The following is a 21308-nucleotide window of genomic DNA, read 5'->3' on the forward strand; positions in this document are numbered from 1 at the left end:
CGCCCTTTTTTCTTTACAAATTCTTTTTGCCGCCCCCTTCTTCCGCCGTCCCTTCGTTTTGGCTGCCCCCCGCTTTTACCCCCGTTGGGGGGGCCCAACCTCCCCCAAAAAAAATACGCGCATGGTGACCTGTAAAACCTCAACCTTATCCAGCACTTTCATCCTAACCCGCAACCACGTATTGACTTTTTACGGTATCGGTATTCATCAGTCCAGTAATTAAATATTTATTCGTTCGTCCTATTTTTGTTTATTTACACGCATTTATTGTTTAAAATCCACGCAGATGACGAAAATCCTAGGATATTAAATCTCCCAGAAGATCAAGTACTTGAAACAGAACCAGGCCAACCATTTGCTGTTGTGAGCTGGACAGAGCCAACAACTTCAGATAATTCTATGGATCAGATCGATCTTACTTCAACACGTAATTCTGGGGACATGTTCCACATAGGAAGCACAGTGGTGACATATACAGCACGTGATGCGTATGACAACGACGAGTCGGCTTCATTTCTTATCAAAGTAATAGGTAGGCCTCGCCTATATGTCTTGAAAAAGTGTAAAACGCTGTTTAAATAAAATTTAAAAAATTAATTTAATGTTGTTATTTATACGACGCCTTTCACATGTGCACATGTACCAAAGCGCTTTACATTTATTCCGCCGTCCGTTAGAATATGTCAGCAGCTGCCATACAATGCCCAAGGCTCCACATTTCACCCCTGGGTAGAGAGAGGCAAGTAAGGTAAAGCGCCTTGCCCAAGAGCACAACACGATGGCACAGTTAAAACAAATGGTCGCTCTGTCCTCGATAGTCCTTTAATATCATATTCATATCTTTTCCTTCCATTATGTCTTTTCTTTACGAATTAGTCGTAAACACACAAGCCTCGGAAACTCGCTGACCACTGTGGCCCAAGAAACACCATAATAAACCATTTAACCAGTGACTTGCGGCTAAAAGCAGCACACCTTATACCAGAATGTGGATATGTATTTTATTAACATTGCCTTGATCCTATTATAGAATAAAAAAGCGCGGACAGTTATTATGTATGTTATACCAAAATTATCTTGATTTCAGAAAATGGTGTGTTCACAGTTCTTATATAAATCATCATCTTTGTATTAATAGATATGGAAAAGCCAGTCTTCAACTATTTTCCGAGCAACATTAAACATCAGCTTCTGGGAGAAACGTACACTGACATTTTTTGGGATGAGCCAAGCGTGACAGACAACTCCGGGGATGTGTCATTAGTGTCGTCTCATCATTCCGGTGATTGGTTTGCTATTGGTCGCACTATTGTGGATTATAAGGCATTTGATTCATCGGGAAACACAGCCACTAAAGTGTTTAGTGTGATTATAACCGGTAGGTCTCTTGTTTAATACAAATCCAAGTTCAAGTTGAAAGTTGGAAAGCAGGAAATGGTGACAACATAGAATTGATAGAAATCAATTGACGTGACAATGAAGAAAAGTAGACAAGATAATTTAAGATGAGATGAGATCAGATGAGATGAGATGAGAGGAAATGAAAGGATATTAGAGGGGGAGAGGCTGGTGGAGAAGCAAGAAGAGGAGAGGAGACAACAAGAGGAGAGGAGAGGAGAGGAGAGGAGCGGAGAGGAGAGGAGGGAGAGGAGAGGAGAGGAGAGGGGAGAGGCTGGTGGAGAAGCAAGAAGAGGAGAGGAGACAACGAGAGGAGAGGAGAGGAGAGGAGAGAGAGAGGAGAGGAGAGGAGAAGCAAGAAGAAGAGAGAGGGGAGAGGAGAGGAGGGGAGAGGGAGGGAAGGAAGAGGAAAAGAAGGGAGGGAAGTGAAAGGAAAGGTGTGGAACGGAAAGGGAAGGAAAAGGATAGAGAACGGAACGAGAATACAAGACACGAGAATAAAATAAGAAAAGAAAATGAAGGATTTTATGATTAAAATAATGAAAAATTATTGTGAAAATATTTCTGTCTCAGATGACGACTACCCAGTCATTCATAATGTGAGTAATGTGACGGTAAATACAGATGTCGGCAAATCATATGCCATCGTAATATGGACGGAACCGACAGCAACTGACAATTACGGTGTGCCGACATTGACGTCTACTCATAAACCAGGCGACAGGTTCAACATCGGGTACACCGAAGTGGAGTATACTGCAAATGATATATCCGGCCATAACGTAACTGCGTCAGTTTGGATTGAAGTACAAGGTTTGTTACTTCTTACCGTCTTCATTATAGCGTTTTTGATGAAAACTCAATGAATATGAAACAAGCGTGAATATGCCAAGAAAATAGATTGGTCTTATAATAATACTTGTTTTTATATGCTTGGATCTGTAATTTATTTGCTCAAACTTCATTATGGCGCCTGGATTAATTTAGCTTTCACCAGAAGCACTCTATATGCCTGCAGACGAGATTTTACGGTATTATGGACCTCGGGCTTCCGAATTTATGCATGGTGTATAGTGGTGTTAAGCATTTATATAGCTGTTAGCTCTGCATACTGACGAACGACAAGCTATTAAATTTCTGAGAAAAGCAAAGGATCCCATAAATGATCTAGAAAATAGAGCGTCAGAGGGCAGTATATCGATTAATTAACAATGTGTATGAATTAATTGAGTTTCCTTCGTGTTTTAAAAACAAAACGCGCTAGATATGGGATAAAACCTATGCTTTAGAGATTAAAACCAAAATGATTTGTACCTTCACACAGATAACGAGGACCCTGTGATTATTGGTATACCAGAAAACATGGTAGCCAACAATGCGCCTGGTCTACCCTACGCCATCTTGAATTGGACCGACCTAATGGCTGCTGACAACTCCGGTGAAAATGTGACACTGGTTTCAAGTTATAATTCTGGGACTACATTCGATATTGGTAGGACACATGTCAACTACACGGCAACTGATGTGTATGGTAATATAGCATGGAGGAGTTTCTCGATTACCGTAAGAGGTATTGAGGCAAGATAAATTCAAGTAATATTTATTGTCAACATCTTTACTACTATACTTTTATCACCATCAAATTTGCACTACTGTTCAGGCGTAGTAACAAACCCCTAATGTTCCAAATGGTCAAGAGGTATATCAGCTAGGTGCATCTTTAATACTAGTTTCAACAATGGATTATGAAATCGGAACTCTGCTAAAAATTAAGGTATTATCTTGGCAACCAATAATACGAAAAACAAACACTATGAATTTTTGAGATTTTTAGTATTATATATATTTTTTTACAATATTTATTTTATTTATCAATATCGCTAGATACTGAAAAACCAATCATTACAAACTTTCCGAACGACATCAGCCTTGTCGCTGATGAGGGCGTATTTGAAATCGCAGTGAACTGGAATGAACCAAAGGCAGAGGATAACTCCGGCCATGTGACTCTAATAACCAATCACCGACCAGGGTATATGTTTGCAATTGGTGCGACTGATGTGACGTATATAGCTTTTGATGATTCTAGAAACACGGCTAGTAGGACTTTTACGGTTTTTATTCAAGGTATGGCACGTGCTTATTGTACTTATTGTGTATCTGAAACATTATGCTAAAGGGGCATTTCGTGTTAATGTTCCACAGCCTCACGCCTTCCCCAAAAATTTTCGCCAAAAATGTTGAGATTTTTACACCAGAAATCTGGGGCTTCTACATAATTGTTGCTTGAAACCTTTCTTGCAGATTCAGTAATTTGGTAAAAATTTGTATTTATGCTCTGTTAACGAAAACAAAATGACGTAGCAGGTCTATGTTGTAGCAGCTGCAATGTGAAATCTGTTTTCGCCAGTGATTTTGTGGCTGCGTCTTGGAATATCGAGCCGGTTACTGTCAGAAGACGATCGCAAGGTGGAACATAAACGGTAAAATAGTCGGAGATGTAGTTGGGACTCTGGTGTTGCATGAACTTATAGACGTACAGAAGGATTTTAAACAGTACACGTTGGCTGACTGGAAGCCAGCGCAAGGTCTTCAGGAGATTGGAAGCTTAGGGTCAGTTCTACAACCAACTACAAAAACCAGTCTCGCAGCATTGTTCTGTAGGCGGTGCAGTCTTGTAAGATCTTTGCCGAATAATAAGGTGAAGAGTCTTTCAAAACTTCTGGACATTATTACCCAGATAAAGACAAAGGGCCATATAATATCAACAAGCATCTAGTTTATCGACAATGAACTTCATGATTTATCTACAATGAACTTCAGGGTTCGAAGGAGAAATTTCCGCTGCATTTAGAATTCAAGGCAGATGCAGCAGCCACAACATTTAATTGTTTACATACCAATCGCGTTTGATATGGCATTTTTGTCGCTATCGCATACTGACGAATTCCAACTATAAACCGCCCGCATCCCTACTCCTTGGTATTGTATTATAACAGAGGGCGGTATTACCAATTTCTTAACGATGCCAAGCCACTTTTGTCATAGTCGCTTCACGCACTAGGCGATGATCACATAAGGCAATTCATGGGGCTACACAGGGACTGTTACTTGGCAATATGAAAAATAAATTACCTCATCAGGCTGTGTTCGATCATTGTTGGACGTAGCATCTTTATGACTCCGCCATTTTTGAGCTGGCTGCATGTCTTGTACATGCAGGTCCCAAGTAAGCAGTAAGGTCATCACGCCAACTAAGCTTTTTTCTTTCTCTTCAGCTGTTTTTGTTTTTGATTGCCAGTTGGTAGGCCGTTTTGTCCATCTGATGTCTTCCTTACGTGTAAGGTATCCTGTCGGTTTCCCTTCATTGATTTCTTTCCAGTGCTCTTATGTCATTGTTGGGATTACGTAATGGTTAAACTGGTACATTGTTCTTCTTCTCAAATACATTTGGTAACCATGGTAATATGCTATTACAATATTAGAATGCCCTTGAATCTGTCAGAGCAATTCGAACCTACCTTTATTCTATTACAATGGTACCCTCCGACTGGTACTTTGTCACATTAAAGTTTTGCCCCTGTGTATGTCCAGTCCTATCTTACTACTATTACACACATTATTCAACTGCTACTCAATATTCTTCATTGATGTTTTGACCAAAGCTACACCTTCTGTAAATATGTTAGTTTCTCGTCATCTGTAATCCCTGTTACATTCATTCATTCATCTTTATGGAAATAAACACACAAGCTACATAATTTAATATAATTGCTACGAAGAAAGGTGAATTAAATGAAACGATCATGAAGGTCCATCTTCCAGAACATTACTGCTATATAGGATATTGCGATATTGTATCTCCCTGTCTCACACCTCATAGACTATGACTTGAGACGTCATTTTCAATGTGAATTTTGCTCCGGCCTTTGTGCGTATGCCCGGAATAAGTTGGACATATCCTGTATTGAGAAGAGGTTTTTATGTTCTACTGAATCAAATGCTTTCTTATACTCTATAATATAGTCTTTATAATGTAATGCATAACTTCAAGTGACGCTCGCATATTACTTGCCTTGTTGATAGTTGATTGATCGGATATGTTTCTATTCATTTGCATTAAACCAGATTTACGAAAATAAAGGAGCGGTGTAGTTAAGAATCAACTTGAAGTACAACACGAACGCCATTTTCCTTTGTTTTCTGTGATTGATATTCATATCTTATAATAAAACCACTCTTTTCAGCTTTCATTAAGACTCTACCATTTTGCAACGAAACAGCAGGTTTAAATAAGGAAACAACACTTAGCAATGGATATACCGAAAATAAGATACGCTGTATACCATTACCAACACTTGTTCCGTTCTTTAATGGGTCACTTGGTCCAGCACATGACTGTTTCAAGATGCTTGACAAGGAGGTGATGTTATGGCACGACAATCGCGCCAAGACAATGAGAGACTATTTAGTGTGCTGGGAATCTAATATCAGACCATATCTGGATGATTTTGATTTTGATGAACCAGTAAGTAACGCTATTTTACAAGAAATGACTATTAAAGAAAAAGTTTTTGAAATAATTAATATTGATGTATGATCGGTCAAGCTGTATTCTTTGCAGCGATCACAATTTGCTTACCGATTGATTTAAACTTCTACAATACAGTTTTTGCACTTACCGGCAGCGTTTCTATGGACTTTTCAAGTTTTCAGCTGGTATTGTTGGCTAAATGTTTTCTTGCAAGCGGCCAAGGACAACCTAGCCAAGAAAACCATCAGAGCCAACAACATCGGCTGAAAACGCAAAGTAGGTAAGCGAAAAGAAGAAGTAGTGTAGAAATTTATATCAATTGGTTTGCATTACTATAATATAAACAGAGGCCGTCAGTGTGATGTCACAATGACCATTTTGTGGGTACTGGTAAACTCTGTTCAAAGTTTCAGGGCATGAACAACAGGTGAATTAGGTAGGCCTAGAGAGCAATACTAGCAGTCAGTCAATCTATAGAGGTCAATCATATCAAGCGAGTGAATAAGGAGCTCGTGGGTGCGAATCATGTATACAATCATTATTGTCATGAGTCACGCCTTAAAAACGCTGACGGCCTCTATTTCCACTAATGATCTACAACACTACACAAGATGTTCGTGTAAATCTATTGACTTTATTTTCCATCTTTTTCAAAGAATGTGACCTCTGTCGTCGACGAAATGTTTATTTTTGAAGAGTATGTAACAAAATTGAGCAGGCAGATATCAATTGGGAAAAGCATCGCTATTCATACCGATTCATTTGGTACGTATCGCCTAATATAATATCCATTTTGTGAAAGAAGATGAAACACTTTTTGTTAATTCCTGAATAATTATGAAGGTAGAGATGTTTGTCTTTACATTACCTGAATATTTTCTGCCGAAAATGTAATCCTTGAACAATTATACTCATGGTATACAGGTATAATAGATGTATTCTCGGCATAAAACATGGGGGGTCTATCTGGTTGAAAGTATGCTGTGATGTGCGGGCCACGGGTTTGGGGTAACTATCGAATTGTGGTCTTTCAGTGGAGACCAATGATAAATGTGCCATTAAAAGAGTCCAATTAGGGCACATTTGGTACATTTGTGAAAAATTGGTATACTGATGGGTTGCAAAAAAAGAGTATGAAGTAGAGAGAAAGTCATCATCCGAATGTCTGCATGACGAGTGCCCGTACAACATCCCGGCATAAAATAAAAATTTGTACATGTCCGCCCATTTTAAAGAGATAGATTTAGCATATATACGTGTACAGTTGAGGTGGAATTGAGGTGTTTTATAGGTACCAAGAGGGCTAGGGTGTAGACTCAAATTTCGGCAAAAATGTCAGTTGTGCATTTTTGTCGCGGTAAGAGTTGTTGCAGCGTGTTTTAATCCACTTCATATTTCTTATGATTATTTCAAAATTTGAAACATTATATTTGTGTACAAAAAATAACAAAGATGACTATGACTATACCTAACAGATTTGCTGGCAGTATCGGCCCATGCAAGTGTCTTCAAGACGCAGGGGTGGCGATTTACACCAAACACGACACAAGCGGCGTTTATCGAGGTTTCGGAGTCGGCTTTCAGATCGATTAACATTGCAGGTAAATTATACTGGACTTACGTTAGTACTGGTAGGAACAGGTACGTCAGGCAGACACAGTGGCGTAACCAGGGGGGGGGTCAAACTGCCCCCCCGGACACAACAAAACTTGGAAGAAGAGCAAAAAATTGGGAAGGGAAAAGGCGGGAAGGAGAGAAAAGAGAGAAGAAAAAGGGAAGGAGAAGAGAAAAAGGAAAGAAAGAGGAGGAAGAGAAAGGGAAAGAAGAAAAGAAAAAGAGGCAAGAAAAAAAAAGGGAGAAGAGAAAAGGAGAAGGGAGAAGAGAAAAGGGAAAGAAAGAGGGAAGAAGATATATACTACTTTCATTGTGAAATGTGTACTCTGAAACACTGATTTTTTAGCTTCTAATATGCCAAAAACTAGGAGCTTCAGGGGCCTCCGCCCCCTTGACCCCCGCCGGGGCTTTGCCCCAGGACCCCACCAGGGGCCCTAAGGCGGGTCCCAGGACCCCACACATTTAACGCTTCGCGGCAAGCCGCTCGCGATGCGAGATTTCGCTCATAAATGCTAAAACTTTTGATCAGAAATTGGGATATTTTTCAATCTTGCCCCCTAAGGTCAGGTCTGGTTACGCCCCTGGGCAGACATTCCAAATAGAATCAGGTGATAATAAACACATGATGCTGGTCACTCTGTACTCTGGAATACAACACACAATCTGGCATGCTTAATCCGTGGATAGTACGGGATGGTCTCTAATACGTTTTAGATAAAGTACTTGATGTTTAATAATTATGCTGATAGTTTAATTGTTTAGGCATAATGAATTATCGACTTCTATTGTATGTAAGTTGCGCGTATGCAATAAAAGTCGAAAATCCATTATGCCCAAGCAATTAAACTTTCAACTTAAATATTAAACATCATGCACTATAATGTAAAACATATTAGTGAACGGTTAGGGTGTGGGGTTTTCAGGTGAGCGTGTGAGGATTTGAGATGTTACGTGTGCGTGTTTGATATGTTTACTATTTTGATTTTCTTTATTTTTAGATAACCAGCAAGTTGTTATGGTTGGTATTCTATTCAAACACTTTCAAGTATATCTGAATGCGTACAACAAGGAATCGATGGCAGTGAATAACTACTTATCGTCTGATGTAATATCGACAAATGCAATCATTGGTACGGGAAAAATAAGCATGCCGGTTACCTACCAACTCGGTCTCATTTTGGTGAGTTTGAATTTTATTCCTAAACATTGAGATCTATTGAACTATTGTATAAACAATTTAGTTGTTTCCTTGGATTGGTAGTAACGGTATAAATGATTCATGTAAAACAATTTAACTTGATATTGTGATGATTATAGTTTTATTATTCTGCCATGCTTTTCTTAAGAACGGACATAAACTTTCTAACTTTACCGAAGGACGAACCGTGTCAACATGCATGTTCTTGACGAGGTACGTGTTCTAACCATTCTGGCAAAATGCATATTTCAATAACATTATCAAAATAACTACACCACGCACAAAAAGAAACTCGTCAGTTATATTCATCCTTGCTGTTCAATAACTTGATAATTTTGGATTATTCTGATATATACATTTTGTTAATTGGACTTTGCTTTCTCATTTGACACCCTATTTGTGAAAAACAAACAAGAATTGACCAAGATATTCGCCTTCAAAGCCTCAAACCCCAAAATCAAAAGTTACATTTTCAACGATTTTCAATGGGAACAAGCACCACGGGCCAATCAATAAAGCACACAGTGTAACAGGCACAATTGAATCGTTAAAATTGCAACTTTTCATTTTAGGGTTTGAGAGTTTGGAGGCGCATATCTTGGTCAATTCTTGCTCAATGTTCACGAACAGGGTGTCAAATGAGAAAGAAAAGTCCAATTAACAAAATGTATATTTCAGAATAATCCAAAATTATCAAACAAAATGTTGAAAAGATAACGAACACAAAATTACAAAAACCGTGCACAGTTCAATTGGGACATTCCAGCTGATATCCATATAGACCTCTTATGAAAGGAATGACCTTAATCTGCAATACAGGGGATGTATATTTCAAATGAAATCACCCAAATTCCATTTGAAATACGCACTCCCTGTGTAGAAGATTAAGGTCATGTTGTCGACAGAGGGTGTATGGATTTTAACTGGAATAGCCCATTATGACGGCCAAAGTAAATATTTCGACACTAATTACCTTTAACATGTTTAACATATTGCATAAAGAAACATAGTTGTAGTGTTATAGCTATCCAATTACATGTTAAGTTTCTTATAATTCAACCACTATATCAATGTGAAGGCAAATCAAAGGACCAGATATAATGAGATACACAAACTTTAGGAAGGGTGAGCGAGTATGAAAAAAGCGCCTGTAAACTTGGAATGAATTGCGATGATGCGCGCAACTAGCCAACCAAATCAAATAAATTATGCGTATATGATGCAAAATAAAATGAGCTAAGCACTGCTGTTGGTTAATTTTGATGCCATGTCTCATGTCTATATCTCAACTTATGTCTAAATTCATTCGCACGGTAATTTTTTTCTTAGACGCCCTGTATATAATATCCTTTGATACTTCTTTTTGAGTGGGATATCCGTTTCTATAATAGCTCCAGTGATTGGTCAAGCGATGGCTGTGATGTACCAAATGTCAATAGAGAAGATGTACTTGCGACATGCCAATGTTCTCACACAACCAATTTTGCTATCTTCACGAGAACTCTGCCTCCCGTGGTAAGTACTAATCCATTTGGCTTCGTCAAGACAGTCGCGTCCGCGTGTGATACACGTGATCAAAGGAGTTGTATCTGTGCGGCGTACGTAGTCACATCGTGCGCTGCATAATTATGCTGATCTCGCGTAGGCCAAATGGCCTATCGCTATTCGCCGTCGCAGTGATGATGCAGATGTAACAAGAATAATTACCATAGCAATAGATAAATACAATTTTTGAATAGATCGCACCTGATTAGTATCTATGAAAAGAGCGGTATTGTATTCAATCTATGATTGCAGACATACACAGATGATTGCAACTTGTTTGTAGATAATGAGATTATTACATAACTTCGACGGCGAAAAGATCATTATGTAATTCACCATAACCTTGCTATAGAAATATGTTAGTCCATAGGGTCTTCAATTCGAAAAACCAATAAATCCAAATAACGTTCTCCTACCCCTCATCCTTACCTAACCTACACTGTTAAAACTATGTTTAAAAGTTTAAATAAACAAGTAAAAGAATAATCCAAAATAATTACACATGTTGGTTAACATTTTAAAACAACCTGTTTAAACAGTGTTGTTGAAACTTTTAAACAGCGTTTTAACAGTGTGTATAACCTAAGCCCTAACCATCATAGACCCAAACCCTAACCAAAACATAACCATATCCCAAGCCATGATAACAATAACATTAACCTAATTCTAACCGTAATCCCAACCGTAACTCTTATGCCAACCCTAAAATGCCCTAAACCCTAACTTGACCTCTTTTGTGACCCTTCGGCCGAATGGATGCTCGGTGACAATTTCTTTGTGATCTTGGTCTTTGCAGGTCCCTCTTGAGTTGGGTTTGCATCTGCTTACGTACATGGGATGTATAATATCCATCGTTTCTCTGACCATTGGTATTGTAGCAACCATCAAATTAGGGTAATATTAAATTATTTTCACATGTTTAGATATTTAGATTGCTATTAATAATATCAGGTCGTAATAAGTGTACGTGAGTAATACAATATGAGCTATAATGCGATACAAAGCATAGGATACTGACATCATACGTTGTTTAAAGCCATATATAGCATTAGCCATATATTTAAAGCCATATATAGCATTATAACATTTTTCTGAGGAAGACGCCCTCAATATTGTTCAAAATCCTTTTTTTCACGATTATATTGTACTTTATCAAACCAACATACCCTGAAAAAATCAAGACTCTGGGTGCTGTAGTTTTGTCAAAATCCGAGATTTTGAATAAAACTCAGGAACCGTCGATGGAATCATTAAGCGAACGCATACACGATGTTCATAACACAGTACTTACATGGCGTGCAAATAACACCTCTCGAGTGATTGCTGTGTAGTGCCGTGTAGTACCACATTAAACTTAAAACCGGACAGAGAATACCATTTTGGTTGAATTGTTAAGGTGGTACTACACCTCTTGATAAATTTCATTTCGAAGTACCATATAATATTGTAATATTGCGTTCTTGGTGGTATTACTTATATGTTAGTGTTTCTGAAATCATTTCAGTCGACCAACGTTATCAGAGGAAAGAGTGTGCGTAAATCTGAACCTTATGATTGCAGCCCTTAATGCTACATTGGTGCTACTTCTTAGTACTGCTATTCCACGTGTACCGGTAAGACCAATATAATGATGGGAGATCCATGGGAGTGGGTTAGCGCTGCGGTTTTGTTCTCAATGTGCGCCACTGAGATCCTGGGTTCGAGCCCGGTCGGTCTGGGTTAACGTACATCTGGTGTCCTGTCCATTATTGCTCTTGCAGGAGGTTGTTTTCCTTGATTTTGTTGTTGTTGTTGCTGTTGTTTACTGAATAGTTTAAAGTGCTGATTATGATCATAATAAAGTTATGGAACAATGAAGTCGGTCGGAGTATACTAAACCGATGCGCGCCGAAATCTTTGTAATATAATCAATCTTTGTAATCTTTGTAATTCCAATGAGACTTACTGGAATAATCCAACCATTACGCCAATTTACAGGCGCTTTGCAAGACATTCGCCGTGTTACTGCAATACTTTTACCTATCTGTGTTTTGTTGGGTCATGGTGGAAAGCGTTCATCTTTATCGTGGTATACTGTTGGCGTTCAATGTTGATGTTCGGCTGCATTACACGAAAATGTATCTCCTCTTTGGTTGGGGTAAGAGACTAAAACATATTTATTATTGCAAATACAAAATAAACAAATAGTTGGAATCGTTAAGTGTCACTTATCTTCCTTCAAGTTGAACTCAAGGCGCTGCATGAGCGCTGTAATACAACGAAGAAAACCAGATCCGGCGACATACATAGAGGAGAGGTTCCGATTTAAGAAAGTTAATAGTAAGAGTAAACGGAGGAGGGTCATGGGTCATGGATCAGCAACAACTTCATTTATTGCAGCGCAGGGAGTCGAACCCAGTTCGCAGCGGCTTGAGGCAAGTGTAACGACCAGTTCCCTGCTTCTTACTTTCATGTTCTTATCATTTTTTACTTTTATACCTGCGTGGTTAGTCACTGTTCAACGACGTATAACTTGATTATGGGCATGGAAGGAATATGACCGAAAGTAAGCTCTAATTGGTATCTATAATTATGTCATTTTATACAGGGCAACCTTTCTTCATTGTTATAATATCGCTCATTCTAAGTTCTACGACAAGGAGTAGTCACCATCTTTATCAGACAGACAAAAGGTTAGTAGCTCCACGCACGCACAAATGAAGAGTGACTCCTACTTAAATTTGACTTTTACCTTATCTTGAACAATATACTTACCTTCATATTCATTTCAGAAGCTAAATAATCAGGATGTACAGTACACTGACCTACTATGGTTGAATTTTGGTCACAGGTCGTTTGTCCGAAGGGTCATTAGTACGGTAACCAATAAGGGTTGGTATGAACTATAAACCTTAATCTTAACATTATAACTTCTGATTATTACCCTAACCCTGATCTATAGCCTAGGCCCTAACCATAGCTTATAATCCTAACACTGCAATACCCTAAACCTAACCTAACCATATCCTAACACCAACCAAATCTAACCCTAACCTTAATTAACCCGCTAATCCTAACCCTAACATAAATCTTATCTTGAAACTTTTGTGGACTAATGAATCTTCGGACTATAATGGGCTGCTGCTGGTTTTTTGTTTGTTTTTTGTTGTTGTTGTTGTTGTTTTGACGGAAATTTTGCTCGACAAGAATCCCCGAGGTGAAAATAATATTGTTAGCCCTGTTCAGTAAAATCAACAGCAGGCTGAATTAAATGTTTTGTATAGCAACCGTTAAATATTAGATGCCAAGCAGGACGGCATGGCTTGTGGCGCTAACTCGCTGGTGGGTACTACTCGATGGGATAGTCACGGACAGTAAACTGTCAGCGGGTGTCTATAAACCGAGGATTATAAACACTCAACTGTCACCGGCATAATTCACAGAATCACGTTGTCTGTTCAGGTCTTTATTGAGATATTTAATAGGACACACCAAACATATAATAGTATTACCCAATTGAAATGAGACACCAGAAGGCTCACCAATGGTGTAGTGACGCCAATATAAAGTTGACCAATGGTGACGCGAAAAGCAGATGATTAATTGGATGATAACGTCAAAAGAAGGTTAGTGTGCCCCATACTGGACTCGGAAGGTTTGAAACCATTATATCGAACCAGGTTCGAAAAAAAATCTTTGGTCATGGCAATGAAATTGTAACTTTTGTTTATTTTAGATGTTGGTTGTCGACAGAGAAAGGCTTCGTTCTTGCCTTCTACGGACCACTTATTGCCGCAATAGCAGTAAGTATAATACATGCATTATTAATATACCATGACCTTGAGTCAATGACCAAGATAGTTTTTGTCTCTGTATTGTGATTCATTTTGGTAGTCCTACCTTTTTTCTTTATTTCATTCTTTTTCATATAGGCTATCCTGATAATTCTCTATGCCGTTGTGCTGAAGTCGAGGAAAGCAGAAGAAAGTGGCCTTCATAGGAATTTTCCTATAAGACAGATTAAGTATGTATACGGAATTAGAGTAGCTTATTTGTCCGAATTAAAGTCATAATGTACGATCTTTTTTCAGAATTTACCTTTATTTTTTTCAAAACTGATTTTTTGGCATATTTGTAATACTTACACATGTTCTAACTTAAATCTATGAGCAAACTGTAAAAATTCGTCCTATTTGTAGTAAAACGGGGAAAGTAGAGTACAAGGAAACTGTGAAGGAAGTTAGAAAGAAGAGGCGTCAGAGAAGTAGAAGAAAACGAAGAGAACAAATTGAGTCCATCCTAGAAAGTGGTAAAGGACCAAAACAGATCTCCAAAATGAACAGTAAGAAAACTAGAATCAGCCAGATGAAAGACAAAAATGGTATTCCTACATCTAGTAGAGAAGAAATACTCAACATCTGTGCAGAGTTTTACCAAGACCTATATAGCTCTCATTCTAACCAAAGTAAACCAAACTTCTTGTCTCCAGATCAAACAGACATACCAAATGTAAATGTTAAAGAAGTAGAGACAGCAGTAAAACAAATGAAAGACAACAAAGCACCTGGCACTGATGACATATCCAGTGACGTGTATAAGATAGGAGGTGCGGAAATCATCACTCAATTAACAAGACTATACAACCAAATATTGACAGAAAAGAAGATACCAGCAGCCTGGAAGGAAGCTAAGATTATTCTTCTACATAAGAAAGGAGATAAAGAGGATATCAAAAACTACCGACCAATTAGTCTGCTATCACATGCATATAAAATTTTCACACGAATCATTCAGAATAGAATCAAGAGAATCTTGGATGAAAATCAACCTAGAGAGCAGGCAGGCTTCAGAGAGGGCTTTTCAACAACTGATCATCTACATGCTTTGAACCAACTGATTGAGAAAGCAAATGAGTATCAGCTGAAGCTTTGTATTGGCTATATAGATTACGAGAAAGCTTTTGATTCGGTGGAACACAGTGACTTATTTGCAGCCTTAAGAAGGATTGGAGTCAACGAAGGGTATGTTAAGATTCTGGAGGACATTTACACAAACGCCACAGCTACAATCCACATAGATAAGGATGTCTCCAAGCCTATCCACATAAAGAGGGGAGTACGGCAAGGGGATACAATCTCTCCAAAAATATTCACAGCTGCCATGGAACAAATTTTCAAACAACTAGATTTAGACGAAAGAGGTATCAACATCGATGGAGAATGGTTAACTGACCTGAGGTTTGCAGATGATGTAGCCCTTACATCACCATCAGTCAAAGACTTGGAAGTTCAGCTAAATAGTTTGAACACTGAGAGCAGGAAAATTGGATTAAAAATACACAAAGGGAAAACGAAATACATGACCAACTTTGACACTACAGAGTCCATTGAAATTGACAATGAACCGATTGAGAAAGTAGATAGCTACAAGTATCTGGGCAAGACAGTCAAAATGGAGGACAACACAAGAGAGGAAGTCTTACTAAGAATCAAGGCTGGCTGGTGTTGTTTTGGCAGGTACAAAGACATCCTTTGTGATAAAAAGCTACCAATGACATTGAGGAGGCGCATGTACGATCAATGTGTGTTACCCACCATGACCTATGGCGCTGAAACCTGGTCGACAACTAAAGATCTGGAACATAAACTCACCACGACACAACGAGCCATGGAAAGACGTATGCTGAACATAACTATACGCGACAAAATCAGAAACAGTGACATAAGAAATAAAACTGGAGTCAAAGACATCATGGAAAGGATCGGTGAAGCAAAATGGAGATGGGCAGGACATGTGGCAAGAAAAACGACAACAGATGGACAAAAAGAGTCACCGAGTGGCAACCAAGAACAGGAAAGCGTAGAAGAGGAAGGCAAAGACGAAGATGGCGAGACGATTTAACAGCATATAGAGGCACCACATGGGCAAGGGATGCGCAAGACAGACAGAAATGGAAGATTCTTGAAGAGGGCTTCATACTACAGAGGATGAAACAGCCGAGGTGAGGTGAGGGACGATTTTCTGTTGGTCCGACATAAAGTCATAATATTTTAGATTATGACTTTATGTCGGCCACAATCGCAAACCGTAGTCTCGTACAACACTAGCTTGGTTACGCTCCCTCCACATGTGGAGGGAGCGTAACCAAACTGGCCGCGTAGAAGACTAACTCTGAGGCTGCACTCGCTGTCCTAATCCAAATAGTGCGAGATGTTTCGAGTGATAGAGGTGAAGTTTATGATGTTGTTTCTTTGCAAATTCCCAATGTTTTTCGCGTCAAAATGTATTGGGAACTTTCATAATGATTGCATATTATCATTTTAGAAGAAAAAAAGAAAAATCTAAAAATTTAAAAAGATCGTACATTAAGGCTTTAAGATAATCCCTGGAGGGATGTCTGGTGGTTGAAATAGTCTATAGCACGACCATTCTATAAGAGCGTTATCATTGATTTGTCAAAGTAAACTCCTACCTAATACGATACATCCAATGGGCCAAGGAAATTAATGAGGTGTCAGTGGAGCTAGGATTTATATCGCGATATACGCTGGGGGCATAAAGCCACAAGCCTCACCACACTTTTCAGGATTTCGAAGCCATGATCAGCTTCTCGTAATCGAGACAATATAAAGCAGTTAGTTCCTTTATTGTACCAGGGAATTTCAAGTTAGCTCAATAATTTCACGAGAAAAAATAGTGACTGCAAAGCCTATGCACCGGAGACTATAATTGAAGACCGAATTAAAAAGACAAGTTTGCGTCTGTCAAACAGACCAAAAAATGCCGTACAGCGCAGGTCAGCAACCAATCACACCGCGCCGTTAGCCTAACGTCAGACGCAAATTAGTCTTTTTTAATTCGGTCTTCAAATATAACATCTTACCGATTGACACAGCCTGACTGCTTATAGAAGTTATCCACGTTACTCGTGTGTAACTTCTATATAACAAAAGGCGCTAGTTACCGTAGTATTCCTCATTCAAACCAATTCAATGCACGACCTCCGAGTTACCTGCATGGTTTTGGCGGGCTATTTTTGAAACAGTCATGGTTGCTCATGCAGGTACTTCTCTTGAAAATCATAAACAAGGTATAGCAGTCGCTGATAGAATATGCAGCTTATAGAACACGGATAAGCTCTATTAAGGCTACATGCTCTTTTTGGTTGAAATTTTTGGCGGGAAATAATCCCGCCAAAACATTAAAGTAATCTTTTCCCACAACTAAATATCATAGTCAGGAAATAAATGATGCATCTGGTAGCTTAGATCAAAGCTTTCATTATACTTAGTTGCAATTATCCCAGAAAATTCTTGATTTGTTTTTACAGAGTCTTGAATTGTCGATGTTTTTGATCAAAAACATCACTCGGTGTATTTTGAAACTCGAGGCATTAACTCTTCTCAAATTAGCCCCAAATCATAATTTATTATATGCACGTGTAGCAAACACCAATGGGAATAATTGGACGTTGTTTGCGGAGCCTAAATTTGGTTTGATTTTATTTCACAATAATTCTAAGGTGAGAATTTTGACCTGACATTTCCTTTTTGGATTTCAAATTTAAATTCATTGATATGTGATATTTTTAATAAATAAAGAGTACGCTTACCTTTCTGCAACACTTCCCGGTATCATTAAGCATCTGCTGATAACCAACATTTTAGCTGAAAACAGTCCCTTCCTATCATTTTTGAACAAAATATGGTTCAAAAGTGTGTACCGTACGCGTATAAACTAGCACAGCGAGGTAATGAACAGAGCTATTTACGGTGGGGTATCTATTGTAAGCTATTAGGGTAGGCCTATAGTATATCTTCCCGCAAGTGACAAGATGTGTCAAGCAGGGCGGTATATTCAAACGCTATTGTCTGGATCATTGAGTATCGATTGCGCACGTATACATGCAGCACGGATGTGTGGTCCTCCCAGGTTTTGACATAAATTACAAATGACGTCGTGAATGACCCAGCGTTTTCATTTTATTATTACTAAATTAATCGTCGTTTATCACGAGTGCTAAGAGTCGTACCAGTTCAATTCATCAAAATTAATTTGTATTAAATAAAAGCAAACAGACAAGTAGAGTCGTATGTCTTTCTATGACCGCATTCCTACCAAAATCAATTTTCAATACACTAGAAACGTGTTGATATGTATATCTTTGAAAATCGCCGAATGTTAACCACAGTCACCGTGGCACAGTATAGGCATCTTTAGCATTCATAGTGCAATTGGCAGTGGTTCGAACCCCGGTGAAAATTTTAGTATTTTTTATTCTTTTTACTAATGCGCTGTGCCGTTTTTCAAACACGCCCCTGAATGAAACTCATGGGCATGTACCCTTAAGCTAGCTTGACTTCATAAATGTGACCGTACACCACGAATGAGCCGTAAATGTCCTCAATTGTATTCTGAGTTACAGTGTAAAATGGGCATGAAGGTCGTATTCATAGGTACCTCAATTTGGTGCTACGTGTACCTCATTTAATGAGATACACGTAGCACCAAATTGAGGTACCTATGAATACGACCTTCATGCCCATTTTACACTGTAACTCAGAATACAATTGAGGACATTTACGGCTCATTCGTGGTGTACGGTCATAAATAGGTATATTCAAAATAATAATAAAGCAATTAAACCAAACAGTTACTAGATTCTGTGTGCATTTTTATACTTTTTAGGACCGGTGTTCGAAGCTCTGTTATACTTTTGGTGTTACTCATAACTACGTGGGTGTTTGATGCATTCGTCAACGTCACTTGGTCATTTCAGTACCTATTTGTCATCTTTGGCAGTCTGCAGGTACGTGTAAATAAACCCACATGCATAGGCTCGGGATTAAATAACTCCTAAGCCCTTTTGAAGTAGGTCGCATACTGGGCAAAAATGATACAAACCTTGATTTTCCCCCTAAGTTGCTCCTACAACTGACAGACAGCCGACACAACTGGAGGTGCCTTCTATTTTCGAAATAACGCCGAGATTACGGAAATCATGGAAATGAAATAATGATTTGCGTAAATCTATCCTTTGCTTTTTTTACTGTTATAAAAGTATTTAATTTACCAAACTGGAGAATATTATTTTAGATGTAATGATACGGCAAATGTTACTGTTTTCTGCACACAGGGCCTGTTCGTTGTTTTGACGTTTTGTGTGCTGAATTCCGAGGTAGGAACTTAGGTTTGACTACTTTTCTTACAGGCAATGGGGTTTGTGTTTGTATACGTGTATAACCATAATGGTCACAAAACGTTGCGGCAATTCAGATATAAAAATTACCATAATATTTATTCATTCATCTTTATTTCATTCAAATCTAAAAAATAACAGCACAACAATTAAACACATACATTGAATGAGGAGGTTCTCGGATGGCCGGATGGCCTGTATTAAGAACCCCCTGTCCTAACAAAATAAAGTTTCAAAATAAAAACAACAACAAAATATACCGCAAAATGTCAATACACAACCCCCCCCCTCATTTACCCTAACAAAAACCAAAAAAAGCCTGTTTTGTCAAGAATATGCAAGAAATTACCGTGATAAATTCAATACTTCATTAACTATATTACAGATAATACGATACACAATTAAATTACTTTAAGCCGTACAAAGAAATTAGATAAAACACTAAATGTAATAAAGAATATTATTATCTTTCACTTTGGTTTTGAAATGCTTGATCGGCTTGATCGTCTTTATATGTTTCTCAAGTGAATTCCACATAATTTGGCCCGCTGTTTTTAAGGTTTTATGAGCGAAATTCGTTTTAGATTTAGGAACCTGGTAATCTTCATTATTTCTCGTGTGGTACTTGTGCAGAGAACTCCTATTCTTAGATACAATTTTTATGTTTATTTATTTGGATTCTATTTGACCAGGTTCGTAAGCCAATGGTGATTGAATGGAACCGGAAGCACAGTAACAGGATTCTAGATCACGAGGTAAAGTTTGACACCATAAGAGCGGGATCCGCATTGAAGAGGGCGCACCACCAAATCACTCCACGATTTATGTAACAGTGAAATTCGGTCAAAATAATCCACCTCTTATTTTAGTTTGTTGCGGCTTTATTTTCAAAACGTATAGTCAAAATGTGCCCGTTTTCATCTCAATTGCTTCCGACAAGTGTCTACATGAAGGAATGTGAGAAAAAGTCCCAATGTTTTCAGTTACGGACGAGAGCAATTACGGACCCGGCGGTAAAATGATAAAAATGAACGTCAGTGCCCCCTTTTTAACGAGCCCCCTGAGATCTCTCTCTTCTTTGCTTTTGGGCTAGTTAAGGTATGTTTTCTTTATTATTTAGGGGCCCCTAAAAGGTGGAGTTTTGGCGCAAATTTGAACAATGTCCGGTTTCGAAAATTGAGTGATTTTTAGGGTAAATACCAAAAAAAATTCAGTGGTTAGCAATATATTCCGTTGAAAGAATCCCCGTGGGGGGGGCACTTCCATGACAGATATGCATCATGTGCCTCGGGATAGACCCCCTTTTTCAAACCGGCTTGTACCCAATGACCCCCCTTTTTTGTGTTATGGTCCTACCTATTACCAAATGACCCCCTTTAAAAAAAATCATGTACTCAATGACCCCCTTTTTCTATTTCCTGCTATACCCAATGACCCCCCTCCCCTTTTAATTCCCCAATTTAGGTGGTATTTGTGTTCTCCTCCAGAAATAATGAGATTTTTCACATTTACAAGGTGGCCAAGTTGTTTTTACGCAGTTTGGCAATAATTTATGTGTACTTAATGATACTCTTTTGGCAATCCTGTACTCAATGACTCCCATTTTACTTTTGTTACCCCAATGACCATCCTTTTTTCAAAGTTTCATACCGAATGACCCCATTTTTATTCAGGTTGTGTAGGCCTACTGAATGACCCCATATTTTTGTAATTGTACATTTGACCTGAATGCCCCCTACTTTTTACATGGCCGAGGCACATCCCTGCCATTTCAGATAGGGAGTGCCTCCCCCGGGAAAGAATCAAGACAAGATGTCTCTCCACAGATCACGACGAGCTTA

At 38.5% G+C, this 21308-nt stretch overlaps 1 protein-coding gene and 1 long non-coding RNA gene across 2 annotated transcripts; both read left to right on the forward strand.

The window, feature by feature from the left end:
* The first annotated feature begins 121 nt into the window (after positions 1 to 121).
* On the forward strand, positions 122 to 2264 carry LOC140169515 (hyalin-like). Its single transcript, XM_072192776.1, has 4 exons — positions 122 to 131; positions 287 to 532; positions 1139 to 1378; positions 1972 to 2264. The coding sequence occupies exons 1-4, from the start codon at positions 122 to 124 to the stop codon at positions 2262 to 2264; spliced, it is 789 nt and encodes a 262-aa protein (XP_072048877.1).
* A 3552-nt stretch (positions 2265 to 5816) lies between these two features.
* LOC140169084 (uncharacterized) lies at positions 5817 to 7527 on the forward strand. Its single transcript, XR_011861347.1, has 3 exons — positions 5817 to 5926; positions 6589 to 6697; positions 7408 to 7527. It is a non-coding gene; the product is annotated as an uncharacterized lncRNA (long non-coding RNA).
* The last annotated feature ends 13781 nt before the right edge of the window (positions 7528 to 21308 follow it).

The sequence above is a fragment of the Amphiura filiformis genome, chromosome 14, assembly GCF_039555335.1.
Source record: "Amphiura filiformis chromosome 14, Afil_fr2py, whole genome shotgun sequence".
In the NCBI taxonomy this organism is placed as follows: domain Eukaryota; kingdom Metazoa; phylum Echinodermata; class Ophiuroidea; order Amphilepidida; family Amphiuridae; genus Amphiura; species Amphiura filiformis.